At 39.9% G+C, this 23972-nt stretch overlaps 1 protein-coding gene across 10 annotated transcripts in view; it reads left to right on the top strand.

Annotated features, from left to right (window-relative positions):
* The window catches only part of DOCK3 (dedicator of cytokinesis 3), a 272592-nt gene that overhangs the window by 131454 nt on the left and 117166 nt on the right, over positions 1–23972 (top strand). For all 10 annotated transcript variants that reach the window (XM_089525143.1, XM_089525190.1, XM_089525134.1 and 7 more), the window contains exons 13-18: positions 876–964; positions 3862–3987; positions 17052–17176; positions 19415–19577; positions 21723–21829; positions 23778–23949. In XM_089525143.1, coding sequence (XP_089381269.1) covers positions 876–964; positions 3862–3987; positions 17052–17176; positions 19415–19577; positions 21723–21829; positions 23778–23949 — 782 coding nt within the window. The remainder of the gene's footprint in view (positions 1–875; positions 965–3861; positions 3988–17051; positions 17177–19414; positions 19578–21722; positions 21830–23777; positions 23950–23972) is intronic.

Below are 23972 nucleotides of genomic sequence, written 5' to 3'. Positions count from 1 at the left end.
TAATCACTATGAACATCTTGTGCATATCCCAGAAGCTAATGAAACTTCACAAGATAAATTAAAATTTTGGTTGGAGTATATGGATGGGAATGGCTCCGGGGAAGGGGTGCACTGAGGTGATTTTTAGTATAAAATAAGTAAAGTGTTAAAGCATATATGGGTATGAAGAAAGTGTAAAAATTTGTATTGTAAAAGTCAGAAATATTAATAATAATAAAAAGAAGCTAATGAAACGTGATTGTTTAATGAAAAAGAAACCATACATATTTAGTCTTAACTTGCATGATGGATACAATTTACTATTCTGGGGAGAAAGATCAATACTTGTAGACCTGTTTTATCTAGTGTAGAGTTTTGAGTCAATTTCCAGCAGTGTCCAATCTCAGTTTTTGCACTTATGTAGTTACAATCATATATTGAGGTCTGACATCCTTTTAAGTTCCCAAATTAGAGAATAAAATGAAACATTATGTATAACCAACACAGGAACATTTTATAACAAGGAATTTTTTTATGTTCCTTTTAAAAAAATCACACTTAATATCTTACTGCTAGTAAACTAATTATTACTATGTAACAGTTAAGAGCAGAAGCCCAATTTGGGACAAGAATTAGATAAATGACAAGGAGTTGCCAATTTATTTTAATACCAGTAACGCTTTAATGGATTTCAAACATAAGGCAAAAATATTCTAAATGAAAACAAGACTGGTAATATTTGTATAGCATCTCAGATTTTTCTTTCCTAAATAGACTCATGTGGGTTTTTGTTCTTCATTCTATAGTTTTTCAATACAGTTATAAATACCTGTTTTTCTTTGGTATGCAGTTACATCTTATAAGACAATAGAAAACATCTGCTGTACTTTTTTCAGGTGCAACAATGAAAATGAATGGTACCAGATCCATGAAAACATCATTCGCAAGTCCAGCACCAAATATACAGCCCCAAGCTCAAACTATGGTAGTATTTCATTTTTCATATTTTACAGCTGTATTAAGAACTTGCTTTTCCTGTATAGCATGGAACCTTTATACAGATAAAGTTAGCAGTAACAGTTGATATCCAGGATTAGTGGAGCAAAGGGTACCTAATTGTAAGGAGTCAGATTGGGCAGAGCTATAGTGAAGAGTGCATGTGAATGTCAAGATCATAAGTTCAAATGAGAGGGCTGTGCAGAGAGGATGGTGTCTTTGACTCATAGTATGTAATAAAAGCAGTCCTTTGAAATTCCTGCAAGCATTCTTGAAAGAATTTAAACCTTATTTATAAATCATTGATCTATGGCCATAAATAAAATTATGTTTTTAATCCAAACACAGCAACTTTATATTAGACAATATCAGTGAATGCACCCTGAAATCTTGATACTACTGTGTGCTGTTTATGAAATGAATCAATATTTTTATGTTCCATTACCTGTGTAACACCTTTCTAATCTTACAAAAGGCTGAATCTTCTGCAAAGCAACTTTCTATTTTCTAATAAATCCTGTTGAGATTTAGTCTACTTGCCATGGGTAGTGACCCATTGAAATGGTTTAAATAGAAACACATATGGATCCTGATGGAATCCTTGAGTTTTTATCTTACCTTTATACTTGTGTACAAGTTGATGCCATGTATAAGTCAAGGGAAGATTTTTGGGCCAAAATCATAGAAGGTTTTAACATCAGATTGGGAAGGGAATCACCTCTTTTGTGCGCGCGCGCTCACACACACACACACACACACACACACACACACACATCTATCTGGGCAGCTCTTTCAGAAATCACTGCTGAGGCACAGAATGGTGTTTCTTTTAGGGCCTTTCTAAGCAGTATTAGTGAATTGATCCATATATGGTGAATTGATCCATATAAGTCAACCCAGGATTTTAGGGTTGATTTGGGGGGCATAAAATTTTTGATTTATAGATGAATATATATGGTAATTCTTCAGTCTCTGCCCCTTAGGCCTCAAATATACGTTCTGAAACTTGCTCAAATTCTTTGCATTATCCATACTTCCAGCTTTTTCCTCCTTTTCACTAGCCTCTCCCTCTATCAAATTTTAGACTTCAGATTGTTTAGAACTGGTAGTGGTTCTGCTTTTGTTGCATTGAGTATACAGTCGTCCCTTCCCTTCTGCGGGGGATCTATTCCGGACACCCACCCACCTCTGTGTAAGGGAAAAAACGTGGATGCTCAAATTAATGGGGCTTGTGCCTGCGGCAGTGCATGCATCATTGTTTTTTCTGGCCATGGTGCTGCAACTTCCAGCACGGCTTCCAGGTGTGCCCACAGCATAAGGTGTGCCCACATATGACGCGGGCACACTGTATATTATTTTTGTAATATCTGTGAATCATGCATTCAGCACCTGTGTGGAAACCCATTTTAGATATTCTTGATATGAACAGCTTTTGGGTGAGAACCCTTTCCCCATGTATATACTGTATATAGTTAAGCCTGTCCAAACGCTGTTCCCTCATTTCGCTTTTGTCTGCCATGTGAGTAGTCATATTCAAAATAGCCTAATTTAAAAGGTGTGTCATTTGTTGTGACAAAATCACAAAATTTGTTAAACATGATCAATTCTTTTGCTTGGGATGAGAATGTGTGGTAAATGCTGATTTTGTTTTCTAAGCTTCACTCAACAGAGGAGTCACCATTGCACTATTCACTTAAATTTGGCAATTTAGGAAAAATTGCCTTAGGGCAGGTGATCAAGTACCATTCTTGTTGTTGCTGTTGCTGTTGTTGTGTGCTTTTAAGTCACTTCTGACTTGTCTCTCACCATGTGCCTTACCAGTATGATATATGTTCCTTTTTAGAAGCAATGTGCTTAGATTATGTAATATCTATGAAAGAGAATATACTAAGATTGGAATATACTAAGAAGCATTTAACTGCATAAACTAATTGTTTACATAATGAATATAAACATAACTGTAAAACTGCATTTTTGTTTTCCTGTAATTTAACTTTCTTGAAAGTACTGATGTTGATCAGCCTATTAGACAATACTGTTGTTTACAACCCTGTGAGTTCAGTTGACAAAAATGGTGGATTCTTAGGAACTCTAGATAGATCATGCTGGAAAGGGGAAATTCTCACCCTGTGACCTCTGATAGGCTGCATCATGCACCAAAAGTACCGAGACTCCCTAAAAATGTTTTTAAATTCTGGATGATTTTTCACAAGCACCCAAAAGCTGCAAACACAACCATTTTGCTACCTCAAACACTTCACATACCTTAAAAACTTGCTAGGACTCCCCCAACTTGTGCAAAAAATAACTGAAGTTCAAACATGAATGATATCACTTCAGTTTTGATTTTGGTTGATTTTTGCCCAAAGATGTTCTGCAGTGACTTGGAGCTATTTTGGCAGGATGGTGGGCAAAAAATAAGAATACTCTGATTCTTTTTATTCTTTTTTAGGGGAACTGGAAACTTTTGTGGGCATACTTTGGGGTCCCAATAAACACATAAGGGTTGGAAGCCACATTTTGCTTACCTTTGAACTAGATACAAATTGACAAACTTAAGGTGAAGAAACATCAACCCTCTGTGAGGAGACAGGTGTGGGGCGGAAGCAAAACTATTTCATCTGCTTATGGGAAAGGCAGCCATAAGTTGCTTGACGTCAGTGTTTTGGGTTTCCTCCTTCACTTATCAGGGTGAAGAAAGTCCTGTGTTGCAGTATGACTTCTTTAAAAAAATCATGTAATGACAGTGTTCAATTGTATAACAATATTATCATTCCTCCCATCGGAAGTTCAGATGAGCTTTTTGTTTGTTTTTGTTTGTTTTTGTTTTTTAAAATGGGTTGAATTTTGAAAAAAAAATAATTTCATTTCTTTCTTTTTGTTCAGGACTTATAATTTCTCTACAGCTTCTTCGTGGAGAGATGGAGCAGATTCGAAGAGAGTATAGTATGATCTTTAACAGAGGTCTAGCTGTAACCAGAAAAATTGGTTTTCCAGATGTTATCATGCCTGGTAAGTAGATCAAGGTTCTGTTAACTTGCTCACAGCAGATTTTTGTTGTTGTTGTTGTTGTCACTGATAATTATCACTGAATATAGGACAAAAATGACCACTTTTTAAAAAAATATTGTTCATTGTATATTTGAGGGATTTAAAGGCAATTTGTCAGAGTGTGCATTTTAGCTATATATGTTTACAGTTTACTACAATCTATTTTCAGAACCAATACTCCTTTTTTGTTCAACATCTTCTGCAATTTTTGTGTAGGATTGATGATTCTTGCTGCATTACAGTTTACACAGTAGAAAGAAGAATAAGAGGGACAGCATAGTACTTGATGGAATAGCCATGATTTTAAACTGGAGAATTGTTCGTACTACTATGCTGGTAGTGTAGTACTATTTTTTTACTAGCTGTTACTTGCAGTTGTCATGAACAAGATCTGGCCCCAGACATTTTCCTGCCTGAAATAAAGAATAAGATTTCATCCCACTTCATTCTATGTACAAACTGGCACTGATATTATTAAGCTTTATTTATATAGCGCTGTAAATTTACACAGCGCTGTACATACAATCTTTTTAATTAGATGTTTCCCTGCCATCAGGCTTACAATCTAAAAAGACATGACACAAAAGGAGAAGGGAATGGTGGTGGGGAAGGGGATCAGGTCCAGCATTTCTTCTCTCCCTCTGAGGCCTGGACCAAGGCAGATAAACTGGAGGGAGGGCTCTGCTTTCCACCTGCTATCTGCTGCTGCTCCTGTGCTTTTTCTTGCCCCTCTGCTCTAGGTTATTCTTTTTATTAATTTGTTTTCACCCACTTTCCCTTCCATAATAGGTAGCAGCTTTTCTTGTTCTTTTTGGCCCTACACAGACACTCAGGATAGCATAGACCAAGCCTGTGTTATCCTGACGTGGTCCTGATACTGTTCAGTCTCCAGGCCAGTGGAGTAATAGGTACATGTTCACCTGCCCGCCCGCTGCTACACAATGGACTACCACCACACACCCCATATCTGCCTCACCATCACATCTGCTATGAAGATCGCATCACAGCCCATAAGGGTGGAAATGGGATGCCTGGTCAAGCTCCCCCATCCAGTGTCACAGGCCATGGTGGGGATCTTTTCATCAGATGTGATGGTGATACAGGTACAGGGTGCATGAGGCGATCCAGTCTGCCAGCTATCACTGTGGAGTTTCCTAGAAACAAACAGATGGTCTTTTTAGACTGGGCTAAGGCCACTTTGGGCTGGAATCAGAACCGATCCACTGGATCCACATTTGGTCTGACTGATCCCAGCCCAAGGTGAATGGTCTGTTTTGTTTGGACAGGACAATGCATGGCTGGGAGGAGCATGGACCTTTTGGCTTGCACATACAGGCCCTTTGTTTCACAAAAGAGACAGATATACACTGTGTATTCTTTGGAAAGCTGAAAAGGCCAATTTTCAGCCCTTAAAATGTTTTAGTTTTATAGTAGATTGGACTAAAATCAGTTTTGGAGAAAGCTGTTGTGTTACTTGCCTTATTCATTTTCCCAGATGTCCTCTGGATCTGCATGGAGCAACTTAGAACTCATTTGGGGAAATGAAGATTCTGAGCATGATTGTGGATTCCTCTGCAGGGCTACCAAGAAGTAAACATTTAGAGGAAGGAAAAGAAAAGGCATGGTTTATTTGGTGGAGATGGGGAGTAACTGGAGAAAAGAGTGAGTTGAGTTTCCATGTAGGCAAACAGTGAAAAACCTGTAGAGGGAATTTGAACAAGTACTCAAACTGCCTTTCCAAGATTTTGTAGGCTGGGTCCCCTGGACCACCTGCTAGTAGCCTGGCCCATTTGCAGTCTCTCTCACACTCCACAATTATAGTGCTATAATCCTACTGTAACTGGTGTAGTTCCACACCCTGGAATCTTGGGGTTTGTAGTTCAGGGAGTTCATTAGAGCTCATTGGCTGAGAATGCTAAACACTCTTCCCTAAACTGCAGATCCTAGGTTTCCATATGCTCTTGCCATGCCAGTTAAAGTGGAACCATATTGCTATAATTTCAGTTTGAAAGGATCCTACATCTCTGCTCAAGAAATAAGTCGTTTATAGAAAAAGAAATAAGTTTCATAGAGAGAGTTTGTTAGCTGAAAACATTTACTATTTTTAAAATAATACTGATTTTGGTTTAAAATAGCTTTAAAAACAGAAGAATATTATGTGAGGCAAAGCAGTTCTTGGGCCTCTTGCCTTTTAGGAATCTTTAATATTATTTTCATAAGCAGAAGAAAATGATCTAGGGCTGCATCTTTGTTGTGGCACCAGAGCTCTCTGACTGCAAATCACAAAACTACAAATCTCAGGATTCCCTAGCATTGTGCTATGACAGTTAAAGGAGTGTCATACTGGATTATTTCTGCAGTGCAGGTGCAATCTTACTCTTGGTATTATTGAGGTTCTATTAGTTTTATTGAATTTGTTGGTGTTTTATTTGTATTCTTATTGTTGTAAATCATCCTCATATATTCAAACATTGTAGAAATTTGATAAAAACTAGAAACTCAGGAAGTTGACAGTGTACCCAGAATATTGGCAACTAGTGATTAAATCTAACCTGTTCTCTGAATATTTTAATTGCTGGATTGAATCCTAAGGCTATTCACACTTCTTTAGAATTAATAAGCAATACAAGAAAATTAGGTTCTGCTGTTTTTGTAGCAACAGAAGGTTGTTTGTCCTACTCACATTACAGTTTGACAAGATGATCTATCATTCAAAAACAACTGATTATATTTTAGTCTCTGCAGAAATGGATTGACAAACATGAGGTTGAAGATTTTAGTCAATTTACTGCATTGTGTCTTGCACAAAATAGTATGTAAAAACGATTTCCTAACAACCCAGTTTTAGTAAGAAAGATTGTGACTGTTCAAAAATTCCTAGGGAGACTGTTACCACTTAAGGCTGCAGTCCTGCATGATGTTGGGCCATATGAATATTACTGACCTCAAAGACCATTAAACAGTTTAACATGCTAAGATGTAACATCTGTTAGCTTCATTAAAAGAGATATGTAGAGAAGACTCGTTTAAAAAATGTTACCATATCTAAACTCCTTCAAACTGATTTTTTCATTGCTCAATAATTAGAGTACAATATTCATTTATCTGTTTTGTTATACATGAGATGTTTATATTTCTCTTCTCAGTGGTTAAGATCATTGTGTTGTTTTAAATAACAGTAAAGCTTTTCTTCTGAACTATGACCAAGATCCAAAGAATCTGTAATCAGTTCTGTACACACACAGTTGTCCTTTTGGACATTCATTTCTTGAGTAACCTCAGTTTCTGTTGCATAGCAATCAATCAATATCAATAGCAAACCATATTGAAATTGAGGACCATTACAAAAGTAATTTTTGATTGGATGTAGGAGCCTGCTGATAAAAAACAGGGAAACCTATTGGATAAACAAAGACTCTTTGGACTTGCTCAAAGAATTTCTGGTTCCTGGTTTGTATATTCTGTATACAGACATACCAAGATCATGGAACATCTTTTCTACTTACTCAGTCTTTTATTTTGAGTGTCTGATACAAAATGCATGGTCTCATCTTCTAACTGTCAGTGATACTTGGTCATTATTTTTCTTGTCTAAATTTTGCTGGCTCTTTGTTTACTTTCCCTTCATTCTCTCCCCTTTCTTAATGGCACAGAGATGAAGATAGTTGGGTGTAAGTTTTTGCTTTATTGTGTTCTGTCCATTTATTGCTTGCTGTTTCCCATTTCTACATCATATTTTTCATTGAATGTTTGAGATGGAAAAAAATAATGAATCAATTTGGCTGGGAGAGTAGGTGTCACAAAACAGGAGTAGATTACCCCCTTTTTTGTGTGATGTCTTGTGTATTTTGACTAAAGCTGTTCCTATCAGCTCTGAGACTAATGACTGCTCCCACCTAATTTTGCCAGCTTGTGTAGGCTATACTTGTAGGTGTAGATGAGAGCCAGTGTGGTGAAGTGCTTTGAGCATTGGACTGTGGCCCTGAAGACCACAGTTCAATTCCCTGTTCATCTATGGAAACCCACTGGGTGACCTTAGGTGAATCCCCAGAAAATCCTGTGATAGGTTCACCTTAGGGTTGCCACAAGTCAGAAAACAACTTGAAGACACATAACATAATCAGCAATAACAAGGCTGTTCTTCTAGAAGGGGTTACTTAGGGGATAAAACTCTATAAAGGCAGGTTTGCAAAATCTGAGCTACTGTTTTACTTGCTACTTTTCACTCTTCATAGATCAGTAATGTATACAGTGTATACATATGTGGAGAATCTTTGAGCTTCTTAAAACCAGTTCAGAGCATTTTAAACAGAAAAAATATTGATAAAACGTGGATACGGGAATCCACCAAACAGGCAATGCAAGAAGGAAAAAAATGATAAGGTATTCTTGGTGTTATATTCAAACTCTGCATTCCTGGTACTATGCTGAGCTAGTTCTAAATCTTTAAAAGTTATCAGACTAGGATAATATGGGGTTATGCAAATCTCTAGGGTGTTTTCTGCCCTCTTCATTTTCAAAAGGGATGCTGTAGGAGTTTGGACTTGGAACATTGTCCCATTTAGGTACAGAAGGACAGAGGTCAAGATTACATATGAAGCTGAGGTCAGCTAATGAGATCATATCTACTTGACTAGGGAAAATGTACAGTAGGTATTCTTAGCTAGTGAGCACATAATTAGTGATTAGTGTGGGACAGAGTTCTCCAACTTAAATTTCCTGCATAAGATTAGAATGGCTGATTAATAATTTGTAAAAATAGATGAGCCATCAAAATATGTAGAAAGTGATTGACATTTATATTTGCGAATGACTCTGGGGCTCAACAGACCAGTGGGAAAGGGCGGCCTGGGGACAGAGTTGGGGCATGGTGTCCACATGGCACACACCCCAATTCCGCCCCCAGGCCGGCATGATGATGCGTGCTGCTCCACATGTTGTGCAGCATCCTGGCGCCCCTTTGGCACTGCATCTACATGACACAGCGCCAAAGAAGTGTGGAGAAGCTGCACGCTGGTAGCTATGGCACCCTTTCTAGGGTCCAAAAAGGAAACCAGGGATCAGGGCCATGGCATGTAGTTGCTGCAGCCCTGATCCGGTGCTAAAAGGAGCAGCTGCAGGCCGCCCCTTAGGGGCAGTCTGTCAAGCCCCTCTGTTTCAGATAAGCACAAGCCTTGTGTGAGTATAGATTCTCAAGACTTGTCAGTGTAAAAACACTGTTACAGAAAAGGCAAACTGTTCGATTTTTAAAACGTTTTTTAATCACAGTATGTTTATATAAAGGCTTGGATATCTATCAATTTTCATCTAGATTACCTGATCGCAGGGGATCAGCTTCAGCCTCAGGGAATTGTTATGCTTCTGTGGGTCTTCAGACTGAAAGACAAATCTCAGAATAAGATAAGGATAAAGTTTGATTTTAGTATGTGAGGTGGCTTTAAAATCTATATACCTGTTTTACCGCTACACTCATTGTGTCAGCATGCCAGAAAGGCAGAAGCAAGAGCAGTGAAGATAACTGAGGGGACACCTGTGAGTGTATGTGCTCAGATCCATCATGTCATTTAGGATAGGGCAGTAAACAAGAGATCCAGTATCACAACTCATGAGAGTATTTGTTGCATGAGCACTAGAAATGAATCTCTAGTAATATGCATTTCCAAACATGAAATGTTTTGTCAAATTTATTAGGAATATTAATACTGTAGATGAATTTCATTTACACTAGGAAGCCAGTAGTAGTTTGAGCATTGGACTGTGAGTTTGGAGACCAGGGTTCGAATCCTTGCTTGGTCATGGAAACCCACTTGGGCAAGTCACACTCTCTCAGCTTGAGAAGAGGCACATAGCCATACCTACACCTCAAACAAATCTTGCAACCTGTACAGTATTAAATTCAGTCTTTTCCCTACTTGTTTGTTGTGTTTTTCTTGTTTTGTTTTGTTTTGTTTTGTTAATATCTCATCCAGTTTAGAGACAAAAGGTAGCTTACAAATGGGTTTAAAACAGAGTGCAGCAACAAACAATTGAACAAACAGGTTAAAACAGCACTAAATTAAAATCAGTTTATAGGCATTCAAACATAAAAGAAAAGGAAGGGAGGAGAACAGTTTTGCCATTAAAAACCCAACCATAACAATCAGTTAATGGCCAAAAGCCAGTGTTCATAAAATTATCTATGCCTACTAACAGAGGAGAGCAAAGAAGGAGCCAGAGTAGCATCTCATGAAAGGTACACCTATAACTTGGGAGCAGACAGTGGGAATGCCCTTTCTTGTGTCTTTACCAAATGTGCCTCTGATGATGGAAGGCCAAGAGTAAAAATTCCCCTAGGATCTCAAAACTAGAGCAGGATCATATGAGAAGGGGGCACACGTGGATCTTTTTGGCATCCTTTTTTCACCTCTTCCTTTTTGCTTTCTAGCCCAGGAAATTGATTTGAAAAGCAAGCTGAAGGAACAGGTTGTCTCTTCCTAAATACTTACACCACTTTCTTCTTTGGTTTTGCAAGCAAGGAAATAGCTCTAAAATGATAGAGTTACACAAATGAACAAAGGCAAACCCAACTGTTTGTGGTGTTTTCTCTGCTTTTGGTTTGTTGCTCATCCCTCTTGAATCACTGGCAATGGTGTGGGGGGGGGGGGGGCAGGGATGTGAGTGTTATCCTGAGCTATATCCTACTGTGATCCCTAATGTTTGCCATTAACTATGAACAAAAGGTCACTAGCGATTAAAGCCATGTTAAGTTTGCTTAGAGTGTTAATGCTCACTCTTTGTATTCTAAAAAGCTACAGTAATGTATACCTGGAATTATCACATAAAATTAGCTTTGCCCCTTTAGTTTTTGTAAGTGCAATGAATACTTCAGTTTTCTATCCTGTTAAGGGACAAATTTGGCATTAAAACCTGAGAGCTTTTATGGGGAGGTTGTTTTTTTTTTCTTTTTATGGATAACCAGAGACAAAATATGTAGTTCAAGGGAGGAAAGTGTGTGTGTGTGTGTGTGTGTGTGTTGGTGGTTCAAAAATTTTAATCATATAAAAGCTCTATGATGTTACGTGATGTTATACGTGACTGCTAAATATATGAAAAGTAAATCAAATAGTCCAGGCTTTTCCAGAACTGACTGAGTACACATATTTCTCGTTCCATGCCAGAGACACTCTCTGCAGGATACATTGCTATTATCTGCAGTCTATTCACCATTTTTTCTAATAGGAAGGAAGTAATTCTAGAATATGGATACTGCTTTCTTAGCTGTCAGTGTTATGATAAGGGTAATGATGCAAACAATATCCAGTATGATAGTCTTAGCAAGGATCTTACTGGTTCAAAGCCACATGAAATATTTGTCCTTTAAAGTATCACAACACATAATTATTGAATTTGAACTTCAGAAATAGATTGATCTTGTAATGGGAATCAGCTACACACTGACCTCAAAGAAACATTTGGGAAGTAAGAATTCTCAGCTTTGCCAAGATACAACTTGTTCATACTTGATGGAATGGAAGCATTCTCTTCTTACTAATCAAGAGTTAACTATGCCTTAGATCCCTCTTCCACAGTGATTTCTGTTTTGTAGGAGAACTGTCTTTACTGGAGTGCAATGGTTGTTTAATTTAGTTTTTTTTTTAAAGAAAAAAAGTTGATTGCCATCAGGGAAGCCTCCAGGGACTGTATTACTGAATTAAATGATCTTTCAGGGAATATCTATTTTAAATTATTTGTACCTTCTCTTTTTAATCTTGTGTTACTTTTTGTTTATCCAGAACAAGATTGCCAGTCTCAAGTCACATTATCAAAGGAGATATATTATAAAAAATAAACAAAAACATGTTATTTTCTTGCAGTGTTGGGGCAGGTATCCTTTCCACAGGTATTGCTCTTCTTCAGAGGCAGGGCTTTACTTCTGTCAGTCACCTCCTCCATGCTAAGTGGGAGAGCAAGCGCTTCTCCCCTAATCCTGTCCTGCTTCACACAAAGTAGAACAGCACTATGACTTCACTCCAGTGAGAATTAAAAATTAGCAGACCTTTGGGTCTCATAGTGAGGAGCTTTCTCATCCCACTGCTTTTCCACCTTAGCAGAAGAAGGTTTTGGTGAGAAGGAGGATAGCAGGCCACAGCACTCAGTTATGATTGGATGAGGGGACAGAGAGTGTGTGGCACTTCAGCGTCTAGAATGCCTTCCTCAGAGTGCCCCCAGATCTTATCTCATTGGAGGATTGGATGTCATTTTTGTTCGAGCTGTGGGGGTGGCAGAGGTCCATGGCAATGCTTTACGAATTGGAGTCAAAGGTGCAAGCATGGCAGAAAGTGTACTATTAGCCACATGGGTGGGTGATGCCACTGCTTCAGTTTCACTCTTGCCCCTCTTAATCAAGGACCAAGTTCTGTCCCCTGATTTGTGCCAGCAGATCTCCTTTATTGTCTGACACACTCCCGAGCCCTACCATACTGTCCAGGTGCCATCATGGATCGCCCCTGTCCACACGGGGCCACCATGATGACGTCCATACAGTGCAATGTCGCACAGACATCACCACTGTGTGTGAGGGCTGCAATGGCACCCTGCATGTGACCTAGAATGAACCCGCTGGGAGCGGGTTCTTTTTAGGCCTCACAGAGGCCACAGCGTTTGTCTACTATGGCCTCCATCTGGGGCAGAAAGGGGCAGCATCTCACCGCCCCTTTCTGCCCGTCTGTATAGTTTAGTCATCTTTGCTTCTAGCGAGATCTCAGGCTTAATTTGCTTGATTTGCTTTAAAACTCATTTGTCTTTTTAGCAGACCATGGTATCTGTAGAGCTCCTCTCGAGCACCACATTTCAAATGAGTTGATTTTCTGCCTGCCAAGTTTTTTCACTGTTCATTTTCACAACCACATGCAGAAATTGGAAATACAATGGCATGGGTAATTCTGACTTTTGTTTACTTTGAAATTATTTTGCTTTTGTAAAATATGACAAAATCTATACTTTACAGAACAAATACATGTGTTGTTTGATACTGAAAATTGCTTGAGTTGACCTCCAAAAATATTGAGCCATCCAAGAAGAACCTAATGGAGCTCTTCTGATAATGTTTGGGAGGAATGAAATAGCAGATCTTCTAATGCTTCAGAACGCAGTCAGCTTGGACCAGTTAGGGCAGCAAAAAAAGTCTATGGCGGCATCTACACTGCAGAAATAATCCAGTTTGATATCACTTTAACTGCCCTGGCTCATGACTGTGGAATTCTGGGAATTGTAGTTGGTTGCAACACCAGAGCAAAGTAGCTCCCACAATTCCATAGCACTGAGCCAGGACAGTTAAAGTGGTGTCACACCAGATTATTTCTGCAGTGTGGATGAGGTATATGTGGTACTCTGTTGTGCTTTAGACCATTGAAATTATTTTTTAGCAACACCTCCCCCCCCCCCAAAAAAAAAAAACAACTAATGGGATATAACAGCTCTGTAGGCTACAGTAACTAAGGGGCCCAATCTGGACACCCCCCCCCTTTTTTTTTCCCCATAATCTTTATTAAATATATTCAAAATAAACCAAAGCAAAGCAAAGTTCAATCTGGACCCCTTTTGAGGGACCAGTTCCCCATTAAATCATTAAGTCTGTCTCTAAAGTTACTCTTTAAATCTTTCTTTATTTTAACTAGATCAACATATATTTCAAGAATTACAGTTTCCAATAAATATACTTACTATATAAATTGCATTAGAAACACAAATCATTTCATGGTTTCATCCCAACACTCTCAATATTATACAGCTCCATTTTAAACTCTACATATGTTCTTGTCATTAGCATTACTGGAAAAGTTTTCTCAATCTTCTAATCCTTTTCTCTTAAATGTCAGAAGAAGGATAGAGCATACTTCTCAAATAACTTTTCTCGTTCCCAGTATGGGTTTGAAAATGTCTCCTTCCCCATCTCAATGGCACACAATGGCAGAAAATTATTTTCTAGCAACACTCCCCACCACCACCGCCAAAACTAATAGGAGAGTGATGGTGAATCTTTTCGTGGCCGCATGCCTGAATTATTTTTTTCCAGCACCGGGTAGCACCCAGTGCTAGGGGTGAGACTTCCACCCTCTGGGGGCAGACTTCTGCCCTCTGGTGGGGGACTTCCCTCCTCCAGGGGTGGGGCTTCCAGGGCAGGACTTCTCCCCCTGCCCTTTTCCCAGGATCCAGCTGTCTCTAAGAGACAGCTAAAAGCCGGGGAAGATCCCTGGGGAGGGGGAGGAATAGGCACACACCCATTCCTCTTTGTCCCAGACCTTTCCCAGCCCCCAGCTGTCCCTCCGGAGTCAGCTGGTGACCGAGAAAGATCCCTGGGGAGGAGAAGGAATAGGCACGTGCCCGTTCCTCCTCCTCTCTGACCTTTCCCTGCCCCCAGCTGTTGCTCCAGAGGCAACTGGGGGCTGTGAAAGTTCCCTGGGGAGGATGAACGTTCCTCTTCCCCCCACTCTTTTCCTGGTCCCCAGCTGTCTCCAAGAGGCAACTGAAGGCTGGGAAATGTCCAGGAGGAGAAGCAGCGGGTGCATGCCTGTGGCTCCTTCTTCCCAGCACCCTTTTCCTCGCTTCCAGCTGCCTCTGGAGGGACAGCTGGGGGAAGGAAAAGATCTGGGAAGAGGAGGAACGGGCACGTGCCTATTCCTCCTCCTCCTCCCCAGGGACCTTCCCCAGTCCCCAGCTGCCTCTGAGAGGCAGCTGAAGGCTGGGAAATGTCAGGGGGGAAGAGCAATGGGCGCATGTGCCTGTTCCTCTGCCTCCCTGACCTGTGCCGGGTGAAATGCACCATAGGTTCGTGATCATGGTAATAGAATATATCAGCTTTGTAGGCTGCAGTAACTAAGAGGCCCAATCTGGACCCTTTTTGAGGGACAAAAGGGATTTGGCTCCAGCAGAGTTCTCTACTGGCATAAATAAGACCTCTGGAATTAACACCTTCACCGCTGAAGCTTCTCACTCTGTTGGAATCAAACCACTGCCTTATTTGAACCCCATCCAAGCTACTTTCAAAGGAGGGCAGGGAGCTGTGGACCTGGTGCCAGAACAGATTTTAAATTATTTATGATGTATGTGTGTAAGCAAATTCTTCATGCCACCTGATGACTGAGAAACAACTGTGATGCAGTTATTTCCTTTCAAACTGTGAAACTGGTTTAAGTGTATTATAACTTGGTATGAATTGCTGAAGATCAAATTGTGATAAGGAAAGGTTAAAGAATCGTTTAAAGTCTAATTGTATACATGTTTACTCAAAAGTAAATTCCACCGTATGCAAGTAGGTAAGCAAGTACATACAAGGACATTAGCCTTATACTCTTCCTCGATTCTTCTTGTTGTTTTTTTTTTAAAAAATCTCTTAACCAGACTTTTTGGGCATTGCTAGCTCTGATGTGCTTTAGCCTAAAGACTTTAAATGGAGTTCACAATGGACATGATTTTTTTGTAATTTTGTACAGGATAACAAAAGCGTACTTGTTACTGCTAAAGAGTGTTTCAGTGAAAGTAGCTCATCATTCATACACTGGGGAGGGACTGAAACTGGGAACAGTTATGGATTGTTGATTGCAAGTAAACTGTACATGGGGAAATTGGATTTGTAGCCCTGGTGGTGCAGTGGTTAAATGCCTGTACAGCAGCCACTCACTCACAAGCCATAAGGCTGCGAGTCCAATACCAGCCAAGGGCTCATGCTCGACTCAGGCTTGAATCCTTCTGTAGGTCGCTAAAATGAATACCCAGCTTGTTGGGGGCAATTAGCTTACACTTTGTAAACCACTTAGGAAGTGCTTAAGTGCACTAATAAGCGGTATAGAAATGTATTTGCTATTACTATTGTTATTGTATTAAAAATAATTTTTTTTTCTCTGTATCTCTGCTTAAATACAGTTTCATGTCTCTAATGCATAAATATGTTTTATTGGTGCAGCTGCCTGAGCATGGCTGACTGAAAAATATTGCTAAGCAGGTAGTGTGCAGGCAGGATAGTGAATGGGCGATCAGTTGTTCCTGGCATGGAAACAAAACAGAACAAAACAAGATTATTAAGTAGACCACGCAACAGCCATACCGTTATTTCATAAAATACTTTTTTCAGTAATATTGAAATCTGCAGGAGATTGACAGATTCTGCATTTAGTTGCCATTGTTCTTGAACATAGTAGTATCCATGAACATCTTGAAGTAAAGATTCCTAGCTTGTTAAGTCTTGTATAAGATCTGTCAACTAGGCTGGAGGTGAACAGGAAACCTGGTGATTTTCCATTTATTTCACTTGAGCAGACATTTATATTATAGATATATGATAACAGAGTATTTCCTTTTGAGAAATAATACTAGATTTCTGTTTTTTTCTTTAGATGGTTGGACTTATTAGGTAACAAAGCAGATAACTACTACAGATCAGGTGGCATGAAACTATTCAGGGGCTATATGCTTCTTAGCTATGATGCCTTATTAACTATGCCCAGGTGTTAGAGGAAGGGCAAGCCTCCAAGGAACAATGCAGAGGATGTCTTTCAAGTTTTGAAGTAGGATGCTGTCACCAGGTTCAGAAGCTTGGTGATTATGCCTGAGCATGGTCCCTTGAGCTAAAACCAATCTGCACACAAAATAAAGGAGGGGTGGGTAAGCTACAAAAATTGGTGTGGCTGCATCTTGTCTCCTGCAGGTTGCATCTCTGCTATTGCTGCTCAGGCGTATTTGCCATGAGTGTTTTGGCCATTTATTTATCAACCAGATAGTTTAGCAAAACAAATGAAAATATTGCCCCTCTTCCTTCCTCTCCCCTTGGTTTCATAAATTATTTCCGGAACTCAGACTTCATAAAGCATTACTAACAGCCATCTGATTTAATGCACTAGTGTTAAAATGTTCATTTTTATTAACTGTTTATTTTATAATTGGAATGAGTTGGATTCCCATCAAAACTGTGAACAAAACATGAATGGCCTTCACAGAGGCATCACAACTTCTGTTTGTTTTCTAAAAACGATTTCTCTCTTTATATGTAGGCGATATACGCAATGACCTGTACCTGACTTTAGAGAAAGGGGACTTTGAAAGAGGTGGGAAAAGTGTACAGAAGAACATTGAAGTGACTATGTATGTTCTTTATGCAGATGGAGAGATTCTGAAGGTAAGCTGTTACATTTCTGTTAAACATAGCACATGGTTAGCTCTCTAGTTTATTCCTTTGACTTTTCAGATTTTTTTTTAAATTTGGAAGTGCTTTATACATCCAGAGACTGAAGTTATTAATAATCTATATTCTGATCTCTTGATTACATTATTACTGTGGTTGCTTTTATGATTCTTTGCACAATACATTTAAACCTATTTTCCAGTTGGGAAATTCTATCATTCCACTGGTGAATTCTGATTAAATGTTCTGCTGCTGTTGATCAGCTCTATTCTATTCGTTTTCTGTATTTAAAAAATCTGGAACTAGCACTACTTTTGATATGAGATATAAATTATATTATTATGTTTTTGTACCATACTTCTTTCAAGGAGCTCAGGGTGTCATAAATGGTTTTTCTTTCTCTCATTTTCTTCTCAGGCCAAACAGTGCATATAATGGATTAGGAGAAATTTGAACTTGGAATTTAGTTAGAGATTCTTACAACTACATAACATTGCTGTTCTTTGGAGATGTACAAATCCTGCCCAAAGCATCTTTCTGTGGATTATATGTCTTTTGAAAGTGCTGTATGGTGCAGGATTTTGTGAAAACTGTCTATTCTCTTTCCCCATTTTCAACTACAAAAGCATTTTTCTGATTATATGTCTTATAGCACAACAGTTTGAACTTGAGGTTTCAGCAGAGGGAATGGCATTACAACATTGAAGCTCACTGGCCCTAACTGATATAGCACTAGGGAGGGTTACCATGACCTTTGCTTAAAAGCTTGCATAAGATGGCCAAACGTTTATGACTAGAAATGCTTTGGGGGCATGAACATTTTAAAAACTCTTGCACTGTCTGTTGTTAAATTTTATACCACAGTCTCCTAGTCCCTGAGATGGTGATCCAGAGGCAATAGGATTTAGCATATTTCCCTCTCTGCCTTCAGAAATTTTCATGCCTGGGTGTGGAAGCCTCTGCAATGTTTTTTATTTCACCATTGCTATTCTGCTAGAAGTAAATCTGAAAAACATGACATTCTGAGAACAGATAATGGCAGACTTAGGATCTACTGGATCTGTCCAGCCCCCATTCCTTCATTTCTGTAACAGACCTGTGGAATGGGGTGGGGTGAATATTCTAGCCCTGGAGCTGATGTAGTTATTTCCCTCCCTGTTCGAAACAGTGGGAAAATGTGAAGAAGATAGAAAAAGAGCAGCTGGGAAAGAAAGGAGTGGTCAACTAATTCCTCCACCTCACCACTACTTTCAGGCTTGCTTACGGGTGTTTGGCAAATCTTTCAGCTTATACTGGGAGTATTTGATGCTGCTAACTAAAAGTGTGATAATGGATTCTTGTAATTATAAAATTTTAAAAAATAAACTGAATTTAAGAGGGATATCCAAAAATGTATCTTATTCTGTAGACTTTCTAATTCAGAAAGGTCAAAGTAAATCAGTACTATCACTAAAATTGCTGTTTTTCTAGTCCTGCCACTACAAGGTACTAGTAATGGGGAAACAGAAACTTGCAAGTCAAGGAACAGTGTTTCTCCCTATAGTCCAACTAATATGCTGGGCTATTAGAAAGGCTGGATTAAAGGGGCCATACAGGGAACAGCCTTACAGCTGCATATAGCTCCAGGGTTGCAGGTTGTGCACTATTATTGTTGTTGTTGTTTGTTTATGTAGCATCATATACATGTTTATCCAGGTATATGATGCTTTACAAGTAAAACAACAAAGAACAGCCAACCTTGCCAAAGGCCTATTTTATTCTTCAGGAATACATTGGAATGAAGCCTTCTTTCCACTACTACAGCCCTTCCCTTACCAGCCAACCAGTCCACATCAGATTGGCTGGCTTTTCCTACCATTTCCTAGAGCCTTTCCTCAGAAGATGTACCTGATTCTGCAGAAGAGAAAGGGAGATGTGACCAAAGAAAATGGCATCAGCCACTAAGAGCTGCGGGAACGGGAACGGGGGGGTTGGCTCACCAATAAGTCAGGGAACTGCTCGCTTTTCTGTTCCTCAAACCCACTTAGAAAAATTCTTTTAAGATATCTTCTTGCTCCAGAGTCCCTAGGCTTCTATAGTCCATTATTTTGATTCCATTCTTTACTTCATTTAGCAGATATATTTGAACTAGACTGAAATATGCTACATTTATGGAACTTAAATGTAAGACTTACTGGTCAATTTTTGGAATGTGATATTCTTTTGTTTTTATTTTGTACTCTTTTTTTCCAGGACTGCATCAGCCTGGGCTCAGGGGAGCCAAGTAGGAGTGTATATCATTCCTTTGTTCTCTATCACAGTAACAGCCCTCGTTGGGGAGAAGTCATCAAACTCCCCATTCCTATAGACAGGTTCCGTGGCTCTCACCTCCGTTTTGAGTTCAGGCATTGCTCCAGTGAGTGTGATATACATCTATCTGGAACTGATATAACTTTCATAAGATAACTTTATTCTGCAGATTAGTACGTTAGTGTCTTTGCTTTGGCCAAGAACAGTCTATCATTTTCTTTTGTGGAATCTTTATGTGGTTCTCTGGGCTTTGTTGAAGGCTCTTTTTGAGATAGGTGGATTTGAAATTTCTTACATTGAAAGTTTTGGTTTTGGTTTCTATTACTTTGGCTCACAGAGTCTCTATGCAGAAAGCTCTGTCAGTCTGTGAGGACTTGTCTCTATTTCATAAAAATGTAGTTGTTCTTTGTTTTGATTTCTCTTTTGTTCCTAAAATGAATTAAGTGTTTCATTGTTCTCAGGAGATTGTTCTGCCTTCTTTTTGTCTGGTTCATACGGTACTACAAGGGAAAGAATGGTACAGATAGGATGTGCAGAAGATCCTAAAATTCTGCTTAGACAGAACTAACAATTTTTTTAAATTGGACAATATGTTTGATGCTTTTCAAGCGTCTGGTAAGGGCTAACGGGTATCTTCTTCCACCTTGGGTTGATGGTCGTGGCAATGCATTGAGTTGGCTTATGTGCACAGTTCAAAGCCAGTTCTAGAAGGGATTCAGGCACATTCGACTCATAGTACTGCCACTTCTACAGCAATGAGCATGGCGCCTTCTTTGTTGGGGGTTTTCAGGACAGCCACTAAGGCTTCCTGTCTCCTTTGGTCAGCCACTATAGGGCTGACAGGTTTGCTTCAGTAGATGCTTCCTATGGTAGGCATGTTCTGCAACAAGTTGTCTGGTAGAAGGTTGTTGCCCACCAAATGGTCTGATTGCTTGTGTAGGTCCCAGCATGAAGGATTACCTATCAGTGCTTAAGTGCACTAATAAGTAGAATTGAAATGCACTTGCTATTGCTATTACTTCCACAAAACAAAATGAACGACTGTTCCTGGCCAAAGCAAAGACACTAAGGTACTAATCTGCAGAATACACTGCGGCATAACAGAGTACTAATACTTACCATGAAGATTCTTTTCCTGCAGTATTGGGAAGGGAATCCTTTCTACCCCAGCTGGTGGAGTTTGTACATTTAGCCATTGGTGGTATATATTTTTGTTTCCCAGAGCTTTATCATACTGGAAAAGCAGGACTGGCTCTCCCTCTTAAGGTGGTAAGGATGGTGGAAGTATCAGAAGCCCTGCCTGTGAAGTGTGAGGGAGGAGCTAGACCCAGAATGAAGAATTTCCTCCCCACAATTGCAGAAAAGGAACCTTCACAGTAAATACAAAAATGTTTCATTTTGCACAGTAACTGTAGTAACTGTAGAACTGTAGAAAAAACAAGAAGGCAAACAGAAACCTATGTAAGACCACCCTTAATTACACTGTTCTTTACCAACAGGAAGAAAACTGTTTTGAGGAATACTGAAATTTGAATAACAGCATTGATACTAAATAATTCATAGAAATGAATCTATGCCATGGGCAGAATAAGTATCTGGTTCTCAATACACTTGTCCCTCCACATTTGCAGCTTTGACTTTTGCAGATTTGATTATTCACGGATTTTATTAATATGTTCTCTCTAGGAATATCTAAGTCCTCCAGCACAATTCTGTGGCCAACTTTAACCAAAGGTCACATTGAAGGACCTAAAGATTCCTAAAGAGAGCACTCCACTAGGTGTTCGTAGCTCCTTCAGCGCAATTTCCACATTCACGGGGGTCCTGTGTCCCTAACCCCAGAGATTGTGGAGGGATAAATATATATGCAAGACAGGAGCATGATAATAACTGTGTTCATACTGATGCCTTGTCTAGTATAAGTTTGCACACATAACCAAAAATCAACAATCCAGTCCCAGTGTGCCTAGAGCCAGGAGACGAATGGGTTTGAGCCTAGAGTTGTCCTTCTGTGGCCAGAAGAGTAGAGGTTCAGTTTTCATTTGTTTGTTTCTTTTTTTCCCCTTTCCTTTCCTTTCCTTTTTTTTTTTTTTTTTTTTTTTATGCTCACTGTTGTGTGAGTTGTATAGAAACGATAATCTGACCCAATACAGTGGAATAGAAATAGTGGAAAAGATCTAGTAACAGATTTGGACTAAGATGTTTGCCATTTACTCAACAAACTATGTAAATATTTCATTTTCTTTTGCAGCAAAAGATAAAGGAGAAAAGAAGCTGTTTGGCTTTGCATTTACACCATTAATGAGGGATGATGGGACAACCCTATCAGATGATATTCATGAACTTTATGTTTATAAGGTACTAGAGTTCATTGTTCTTCAAATATTTTTTCCTGTGGTCTGAAAGCATCTCATATTTTACTTTTCATATGTCTGCAGTGGCACAAACATTAGATCTGCTATGTCCGTAATCAAAGTATTACAATACATCAGAAAGTAGAAGATGTTTCAAGCAGATAAACTATCAGAAGTGCTTGGGATAAAAAAATACTCTTTTTTTTAGAATGCACTCTGTCTAGCTTTTTTTCTCTTAATATTCATACTGTAGTATCCTCTTTTATACTTGGGATTCGTTGATGATGTATGGGCCCAAACAGACAGGCCAAAATAAAGCTGCTTAGGGCCACTTTCAAGGTATGCTATTTAAATGACACAGGCATATTGAGAGGCCAGAAATCCTTAGGACTGGAGCATTATTTGGCGAGGCTTCCAGCCTCTTAAGTCACACTGTCTCACCTTCATAAAGAGTCTTCTTCTTCTTCCTCCTCCTCCTCCTGCTCCTTCCTTCCTTCCTCCCTCCTCCTTCCTCTTCCTCCTCCTTCCTTCCTCCCTTCCTCCCTCCTCCTTCTCCTTCTTCCTCCTCCTTCTTCCTCCTCCTCTTCCTCCTCCTTCCTTCTTTCCTTCTTCCCTCCCTCCTCCTCCTGCTCCTTCCTTCCTCCCTCCTCCTCCTCCTCCTTCCTCTTCCTCCTCCTTCCTTCCTCCCTTCCTCCTTCTTCCTCCTCCTTCTTCCTCCTCCTCTTCCTCCTCCTTCCTTCTTTCCTTCTTCCCTCCCTCCTCCTCCTGCTCCTTCCTTCCTCCCTCCTCCTCCTCCTCCTTCCTTCCTCCTCCTTCTTCCTCCTCCTCTTCCTGCTCCTTCCTTCTTTCCTTCCTTCCTCCCTCCTCCTCCTGCTCCTTCCTTCCTTCCTCCTCCTTCTCTTCCTCCTCCTCTTACCCCGCGGGAAGGGCAGCCGCGGGTAGGGCGGAAAGGAGGAGGAGGACTCCCCCCTTCCTGCCCTGCCCGCAGCTGCCTGGAGCATGGGAAGGGAAGGAAAGGACAGGAGGCCCGATGCGGCCGCTGGAGCCCTCCTGGAGGCCCGATGCAGCCGCTGGAGCCCTGTTGGAGGGCTCCAGGGACTGCACCGGGCCTCCTAGAGGCCTGTCGCCATTTTGCTTTTCAAAATGGCGGCAAAGTCTCACGTGACCTTTCCCGTTGTGCCCTGCAACGGGAAAGGTCACGCGAGACTTCGCCTGCCATTTTGAAAAACAAAATGGCACCCGGAGCGGCAAGGAAGGGGGGTGGACTGCACAAGGGCTGGTCTAAAGGCCTCCGCGGGCCGCATCTGGACCGCGGGCTGGAGGTTGCCAACCCCTCGTCTACAGAAGCCTCAGAAACATGCATTTATATTAACATTTTTTAAAAAATCAGCAGATTTTTTTGCATGTCCTCCATTTTTTATTTAAAAAGTGTCCTCCATTTTAAATTGTTGTCCTACATTTGTCCCGATTTATTTATTTATTTATTTATTTATTTAAATTTTTTTTTTTTTTTGCTTCGGCCCCCCGAATTGTCTGAGGGACAGCAACCTGGCCCCCGGGTCAAAAAGGTTGCCTACCCCCAAACGGAACTAATTTTTAGAATTCTTGAAACATAGGCTTCTTATAGAAGTTGTTATGGTCCATGGGCCTGTGTACTCGACGTACGCATTATTTCATACATTATGGTGTTTTATTCTTACCAAGGAAACATTATTCTTACCCAAGTATACCCTAATTATTTAAAAGGAGGTTAATTCCAGTGAAGATACATTCAACTCATTAATTATCACATGACTGCTGAAAGTGATTTCACAGCAGAAAAAATGTTTCTAAAGTGTATGCTGAATGAATATAATGCATATGCTGAATAAAGACCGTCTTTATAAGTAATCTTATATATTCTCACTACTGACTGCAATGCATGGGGTAAAATAGTTTTCTTATGTTTCCAGTGTGATGAAAACAGCACATTCAATAACCATGCACTATATCTGGGTCTTCCATGCTGCAAAGAGGATTATAATGGTTGTCCCAACATCCCTTCAAGTCTGATTTTCCAGCGCAGTACCAAAGAATCTTTTTCAATCTCTACCCAGCTCTCTTCTACCAAACTTACCCAAAACGGTACAGTAATTTTCACATTAAGA

The sequence above is a fragment of the Sceloporus occidentalis genome, unplaced genomic scaffold (genome assembly GCF_023333645.1).
Source record: "Sceloporus occidentalis isolate IW3139 unplaced genomic scaffold, rSceOcc1.0.p SCAF_1, whole genome shotgun sequence".
In the NCBI taxonomy this organism is placed as follows: domain Eukaryota; kingdom Metazoa; phylum Chordata; class Lepidosauria; order Squamata; family Phrynosomatidae; genus Sceloporus; species Sceloporus occidentalis.
This window is presented reverse-complemented; position numbering and strand designations above follow the sequence as displayed.